Source organism: Montipora foliosa, chromosome 13, assembly GCF_036669935.1.
Source record: "Montipora foliosa isolate CH-2021 chromosome 13, ASM3666993v2, whole genome shotgun sequence".
NCBI classification, from domain to species: Eukaryota; Metazoa; Cnidaria; class Anthozoa; order Scleractinia; family Acroporidae; genus Montipora; species Montipora foliosa.
In genome coordinates, this window is record NC_090881.1 from 28655323 (window position 1) to 28662822 (window position 7500).

The 7500-nt window shown below is 42.3% G+C and overlaps 2 protein-coding genes across 4 annotated transcripts in view; one reads left to right on the plus strand and one right to left on the minus strand.

Moving 5' to 3' along the window:
- Window positions 1-2910, plus strand: part of LOC137982286 (cilia- and flagella-associated protein 44-like) — a 31089-nt gene extending 28179 nt beyond the window's left edge. For both annotated transcript variants that reach the window (XM_068829364.1, XM_068829363.1), the window contains 4 exons: window positions 271-328; window positions 1386-1553; window positions 1951-2085; window positions 2467-2910. In XM_068829364.1, coding sequence (XP_068685465.1) covers window positions 271-328; window positions 1386-1553; window positions 1951-2085; window positions 2467-2661 — 556 coding nt within the window. In that variant the 3' untranslated portion in view covers window positions 2662-2910. The remainder of the gene's footprint in view (window positions 1-270; window positions 329-1385; window positions 1554-1950; window positions 2086-2466) is intronic.
- Window positions 2688-7500, minus strand: part of LOC137982287 (centrosomal protein of 164 kDa-like) — a 24920-nt gene continuing 20107 nt past the window's right edge. For both annotated transcript variants that reach the window (XM_068829366.1, XM_068829365.1), the window contains exons 25-34: window positions 7486-7500; window positions 6255-6348; window positions 5975-6034; window positions 5784-5840; window positions 5088-5198; window positions 4144-4703; window positions 3955-4052; window positions 3715-3778; window positions 3474-3623; window positions 2688-3329 (exon numbers count right to left, since the gene is read on the minus strand). The exon at window positions 7486-7500 is cut by the window's right edge and continues 70 nt beyond it. In XM_068829366.1, coding sequence (XP_068685467.1) covers window positions 3212-3329; window positions 3474-3623; window positions 3715-3778; window positions 3955-4052; window positions 4144-4703; window positions 5088-5198; window positions 5784-5840; window positions 5975-6034; window positions 6255-6348; window positions 7486-7500 — 1327 coding nt within the window. In that variant the 3' untranslated portion in view covers window positions 2688-3211. The remainder of the gene's footprint in view (window positions 3330-3473; window positions 3624-3714; window positions 3779-3954; window positions 4053-4143; window positions 4704-5087; window positions 5199-5783; window positions 5841-5974; window positions 6035-6254; window positions 6349-7485) is intronic.

Here is a 7500-nt window from a genome sequence, read left to right on the forward strand (position 1 = left end):
CATTAGAGATCAGGCCCCAGTTGTTCAAAAGGTGGATAACGCTATCCACCGGATAAATCACTATCCATTGGAGAGCGCAGCTGGTTTCGCTATGACTTATCCACTGGATAGTGATTTATCCGGTGGATCGCGCTATCCATCGTTTGAACAACTGGGGCCAGTTATTTAGCTATCCTCTTCTTTGTCTCGCGATGTATCTCCATATTCCTTTTCCCCGGCGTCTGGTATTGACCGAGGTGCGTGTGTCGTGTTTCTTACTATCTTTATCAGGGAACATCGACAAACTCACGTTCAACTGATACGGGACAAGAAAGTACAAGAAGCCAGGGTAGGTATACAAACCGCATGAATTGAAACAGTTAACTTTCTGTCGAGCCATTTGCCGGTCAACCACCGGGTTTGTGTGTCGGTTAAACGAGAGCTCCCAAGCGCCAGGTGTGCAGTCTCAGCCTTGTGGACTTTGAAAGTCAAATTCTGGTAAAGAGTAAGTGGTCTACTAAAGTCTGGACAACACCATTATGGAAACATCCAAAGGGGCAAAAAGCGTTTCGTGACTCGGCAAATGTCCACCACTAGCCACCTCCACTTCGGTGAATAGTTGTTTCAGTATACACTAAAACATCGAGGTAATATTGCATGCGCAAAAAAATGATTTTAAGGTATTTATTTCTGCAACGATTTTGTGGCGCAAATCCCGCGCGAGTTGCTCGGAGTTTGAGTAGCCAATCAGAGCGCGCCTTCAACGCTATCTACTGTTTTAGTAAATACTAATAATGCCTAGCAAAGCTCCTCCATCTCCTATATCAAGTAGGAACAACCATCAATTGCTGGTTTTCACTCACGTTATCAACAGCCATGCTTTTCAACGAAAACAAAAGGAAGCGTTTGCATAATAATAGAGTTAAATTCCCGGAGGATTTGGTCGGGGCACCAACATGGCCGCCTTTTCTTTGTTTAGGGGCACCAACATGGCGGTCGTGACGTCATGTGAAAACCGAGAACAGACCATATTCGTATTATCAGTATTGGACTGGAACTAGCGTGCAATGGAGGCTATGCTGGGAAATATTTTCAAGTGCAAATACTTTTTAATATATTCCCAGGCATTAGACTCCATTGCAAGCCATTGTAGTTCCAGTCCAATACTGAGAATACCTCTATGGTCTATTCCTTAATTCGCTCTGACGGACGCTTTTTTTCTGACGAAGGACGAAACCTCAGCTCACAAATCTCTCATAGGGAGGTTAATTTACTTGTTTGATAAAACCAAAAACATGAAGTTTAGACGGCCTTCGTTTGAGAAGCCCATTCTAAGTGATCGTCGACCAGCCACGCCAATACTTCGTAATTTTTAATTCAATACGTGGAAATGTTTTCATTTTTAGATTAGCGAGTTGGAAGAGAAGGTTCGCAACATGTTAATGCTGAAATTCGGCCGGCTGGTGGATTTGGAGAAACTTGAAACTGTCACAGTCAACAGAACATTGGAGGAACTAAAGGAAAAGTTACGACAGCAGGAATCAAAAAGCGCGGCGGAAATAGCTAAATGGGATGTAAGTTTTGCTCTTAAAAGGAGAAATGGCTCTCACATTTTTGTATATTTTTGAATTGCGCTGGGTAAATATGAAGCAAAATTCTTAGGGTTGAAATCCCATTCTTCCGGACAACCAACAAGTTAGCTCTTTGTGTGGTCCAGAATTCAACTTTACCATAATTTCCAAGACTAAACTCGTGGGAGTTAAGTCTCCAAAAATGGTTGCACAAGGTTTCTTGAACCGTTTTGGCAATTTTCATATCAAAGATTGCTATCAGAAGTATCAATGCACAGTTAGTTTTGGAAGAATTCACGGCACCCGGCTGCGCAGTTCCTTTTGATCAGTAAATTTGTTGGTATTTTACCACTACTTTGTTGCGGAAAATAATATGCTTCCGTGCTTTGCGTGATTTTAGAGCAAGATCGTCTCGTACAAAGGTAAAGTAACTCAGCTCACCCGAGAGAACACTCAGAGATTGGATACGTATACCGTGCTCCTACAGGAGAAAAAAGAACTGGAACAGATGCTTAACTCAAGACAGAAATCACTGGTGAGAACGAACTATCACAATTGACATATTCATCCCTTTCTGAGCATAACTCTGGTTTGAAAAGGAGAAATTAGAGAATTGTTTTCCCGCCACTCTTGTGAAAAGAAGCTTTGCTGCTTGCGAGGGCAATCCTCAAAATTGTAGTCGGATGCCCTCTTGAATATGTTTTCACCTGAAAATTCTCAAAACCCCTAACACAAACTCTTTACCCTCGCCTGCATACATCATAGTCCGTTCCCGAGATTACTTCAGTCTTTCTCCAGTCTCGCTTTTGAAAAAGAGGCTGAATTGGAGATCACTAAGGAAATGAATTACGGACTCGTCTTCACTGAACTCGACATCTACTCGAAAGATGATTTCCACTTTGTTTTTCATTTTCAGGGAAGCGAGTTCTCTGGCAGCCGGAAAGCCGACATCCGGGAACGACAACGCTTGGTTCAGTTGGTGCAACTACAGGCTCAAGAAATTGATGCTCTTAAAGATGAAATAACACTTCTTTCACGCAAAGGGGGTCACATACTTCCACCTGCTCAACCACCCCTTCCCCCTGGACAAACACCAATACCCAATCAGTAGCTTCCAAGTAACGGTTGTTTGCAGAGTCAGTTTTTGCGGGAAGTAATTTTCAAATTGTGCATTTTTCTTGAAGTAACGTTTATACATTCATTGTAAATAATATAATTGAACCTGCAAGACATAGCGTCTGAAAGTTTGTATGGAACGCAGTTCTTTTTATGGTCCAACAGTTCCGTGGAACTGTGCACAAGAACAAGCGAAAACGTTTGCTTTTATCAAAAGATCTTAATAAATACAAACAGTCCACAACCAAGCGTGTTGCTTTTAAGAGTCAGCACGAAAGATCTTCTCAGCACATCGTAAGAATACATGCTTCAATTCCCCGATTACCATGGTGACACACGCAGCACAAAAATTTTCGCCAAAATTGATTCCGTCAACAAATTACATATATTTTGTAGTTTGCTCCAAATATGCAAAAGGAGAGGGGATCGTTGAATACAACTTTAACAAGGGCAGCATTGGATGCTACAGGCGACGGCTTTGTACTCTGTAAGAGATCTGTAGAAACAGTATGTTTTTATACATTTTCCTCTCTTAATTTCTGATATCACACCCATCGAATTTGATTATTTTCATTAAGCTCCAGCCGTCGGGGCCTGGAGGGTAATGAAGGACCACGGGACATCGCAGCTTGAAAGCTGCTTGGTACTTGGTTGGCAGGAAATCTGGGAACTAGTCAAGGATACAATGACACGAACAGGTAGAACATGACGCAACGTCACCAGTGGTAAAATTTAAAAGACAATGCAGTATGCAAAGCCAAAACTCATCAGAAAACCCCAAAATAAATTCCATTTAAGAAAGGATACGATAACACTCTCTCTTCTAGCCCTCGAGAACTGCTGACATGCAGACCGGCATCGCGTCGAAAATTACGAAGCCATTCAGCGTGTGACTGTAATCTCTCAGCGGTGCTTAATTCCCTCTCTGAGGTCCAATCTTTTATACTTGTCGTGTCCCTAAGTGTGAAGATGACGTTTGATTACTTTTAATTTATCATGTTCAACGAATAAGTCGTAAAAACGTAAAAAAAACATGCTAAATTGTCACCTCCTTGTTGAGAAGCTCGCAGGTGATACGAGTGAAAGCGAGGCAGGGGAATCACGTGATTGATCTGAAGAATAATAGCAGACAAGAAGATGTTAGCTTTGATGAACACATCACGAGCAAAACGGTAGCGTGATAATCACAGAACCCCGGTTCATATGTCTCTTTATCAAGACAACGAAAAATATATTCACTTCAATACAAATAGAATCATATCTAACTGGTAACATCTGCACAGTATACCTCCAAAGTATGATTTCCATTTCCGCTCAAGCTGTGATTCAGCACTTTCTTGGCTTTTAAAAGGGGCTTGAAATGAAGGTGGATCAACTGACGCCGAACTGCCAGAGAGTATCAAAACGTATGTGAGCTAAGTGTAGAGAATAAAGTTTAAACGCGTTGAAATAAGTTCCTATTTAAAACAAAACTTACAAATCGTGAACTTGGCCTTGACGACTGAGTACCCCAGAACCCCTAGCATGATAAGACTCTGATACCGGACTAGGCTGATAAGGGGGCTGTGCCTGAATGCCACGAAGAGTATCAGGGTAAACTGACGTGACACGAGAATTTTTTACACTGTTGGGAAATGGTTGCGTGGCTGGTTCAGCTCCAAAAGGAGGCTGCGTGACAGACGGATAGGCAAACACCGGTGGCCGGGAGCCGAGTAAGTTTAAAATCCGCGTCAAATCAGTGTTTATCTGCTGAAGTGAATATTGCACGGCTTCCGAATTCTCGTTGCTAACGGAAGACCGTCCAACACTTCTGAGTGTAGCTGGTGGCTTCAGCTGACGACTTCCGGTTTTGACGTCACTTCGTCTGACGTTACCACTGATGGCGTCACCGTAGTCACTGCTGCTGATTCCGCTGCTATCGTCATCGTCCACAACCTTACGAGGTGTTTTTCGTGGGTGGTGTCTGTCTTTTGCTGACGGACGAGAGTGTCTGGGACGTGGGTTTTCGCGAAATGTAGCCTCTGAGTCTGAGGTTGTCTGAAAGAAGAAAAGGAACTTAAGTGATAAGCGAGTCATTAGAGAGATTTTGCTTTGCTATTACGTGAAACGAGGAGCGGCAAACCGCTTGTCATAAAAGAATGAAAACTCAGTTTTTTAAAGGTTCCCTCTCTTTCCAGAAGTTGCTCAATATCTGCAGTTGCCGGGCAAGGAATGAGCGAAAATCTGAGCTAAAATCTGACAAATTTGTTAGTCTGAAGGGTCAGTCGTCTCCCCGCCCAAACGCGCCAAAGGGTCGTTAGGTTAAGTGGAATCTTAAGCAAAAGGTTTCGACGTAAAAGTCAACTTATGTACTATTCTTCGTATGACGGCACGAATGCGTTAAAGACGAATATATCCTTCTCTCCAAGTTAAATTTCTTACCAATCCCCCGACGAGCGCGTTCTCTAAGAGTACGAGTCTTTCTTCCTTCTGTTTTAGGAGTTCATGGCCGGCAGTCATATTGTCCACGACAACTCCAAGCTCTGCTTCTTCCTAGATCACATTAAATAGACATAACAAAAGAGAAAGTGAGAAATTGCACGAAAGAAAGTATGTTCTTGTTGCTTTCGATGCCGTTGCGACTACTGCAGTCTCATGTGCAGGATAGACGCTTCAGTGGCTGCCTTTTGTTTTGCTTTAACCCTTACATTTCCACGATCGAAACGTTCATTCTTCCAACTAGTACCATAGAGTTCTTTGTTGGGTAGTCATGAGAATTTGGTGTTATATCAAGATCACATCTCTTAAGTTGATTATAATCTTTTCATTCTCAATACCTGTCTGACGGCCATTTCATTGAAATAGGCCAGTTTCGTATTCTAACGGTTGGACTGGGATCTAGCATGAAATGGAGACTAATGAGGGCAAATTAATTTGCATTTGAAAAGATTTGCCCGCATTAGCCTCCATTCCATGCAAGGTCCAGTCCAGCCGTGAGAATTCGAAAATGGTCTATTATAGAGAGAATTTACGTACCGATCACTCCTAGGAGTCAAGGGTTAAAAAAGTGGCTCTAACCCTCAATACTGAAGAAACTTCTGACAACTCCGCGGGATTAAAAGCTACTCTCTTACTTACCTCATCCAAACGTGTCCTAACATCTGCCAGAAAACTCGCATTTCGATTGGAAAGTGGCTACAAGGCAACATTAATTCAAGGTTACACTTAAAGCAAGCGAGCATTTTATCAAAAATGCGTGTGGACTTACATTTTAAAAGAGAACAAGCAAGTTTGAAGGCACCTGTGAATGAAACCTGGGAAGCACATACCTTTCCATAGTTTTGTGACATGTCATTGGTCCATTCCTTTCGCGCATTCTCCAGGGCGGCCTGGTGAAGGAAATGCAGACACCACTTTATTTCTCTCTACACAATGTACATATTTTTCACCTAGGAGGTGAATAATCCACTGGTTTTTGCAGGTTGTACACGCTGTTCCAAACTTGAAACAACTACATTGACGCTGCTAATTTGAATGTACTGCAGACGTTTCCAGTGCATTAAATGAAAAGAATGGGCTAAAATCAACATGTAATTTTGTAAGGCTTACTTGTCTTCGTTGCACGGAACGTCTTTGACGACGCAAGAACTCTTTGGCTCTTGATATGGCATCACCTTCCAATGCAATCCGACTCCTCAAGTCACTGAGACACCAAAAAATAAATATATTATAGTTGCAATACCCACTCAGAGCTACAATAGACTCTTGGCTACTTAAACCTTGCCCAAAAAAAAAAACAAAAAAATCTCGAAGAAAACGTTTTGTTTTACTGGGCACTCTCAATCCTCACGGAATCAATGAACGCTTCTTTGACTTTTCAACTAATTTATTCGTGTATTTAACCATGGTTCCACCAATGGCAAAGCTCCTTCATCTCTTACATAAACCAATATTGACCGACAATTAAAGATTCACTCTGACAAGGGCCAACCCTCGAAACGTAAGCTCACCAATCTCTCTTACTTTGGTCACTCTACCTTAATAAACTCGTTTGATAAGACAAAATTGTCGAGTTTCGTACGGAAAATCGAGTGACCTTTGGGTGCCGGACTCCAGGGAGTAATGTCTCACTGATGGGTTCCCCATGGATGACGCATAAAATAGATCTAGCCTCCCTCACATATAACTTCTAGCAGGGGTTGTCCTACCCAGTCCTTCCTTCAACTTGTTGGTTGCGCTAAGAAATAGCCGAATGGTATTGCTTCCTGCCATTTGGGATTCTTTTATTTGTTCTACGTAATTATATCACTCGTTTCTTTTATTTTTAAGACTTTTATCATCACAGTAATCACAGAACGGTAATTACGCAGTAACGAAAGGAAAGCCTAAACAAATCCCTGGGGCGGCGGGGAAACTCGCACATGAAAGGGGCGGAGATGCTCGTCGTCTCGCTCAGGCGTTAAAAAAGCCTCGGCCACGCCCAGATTGGTCTCCTTTAGACGAGCATTCCCGACCCTTCATATGCAAAGGTTCTCCCCTCTCCCGAAGGAAAAAAATTACATTGTTGAACGTGATTCGAACACACGATCAATGCGATGCTCTACCGATTGAGCTATCAAGCCAAACTGGGAGCTGGCCATTTTGTGAGTTGAGAAAAATTTACTTTTTCATTCATCACATTTTTCAAATCGGGCCTGTGTTATCAAGCAGCCTGAAAGATACGACGATTTTAAGCTTATATGGACTTTAAAACCTCTAACATCAATTATCTTAAGTGCTGAGGTAGATTACATCCTTTCCAAAATAAACCAGCAAGCGCGGCACAAGGGCTGTAAGTTACCTGTTTCGAAGCTCA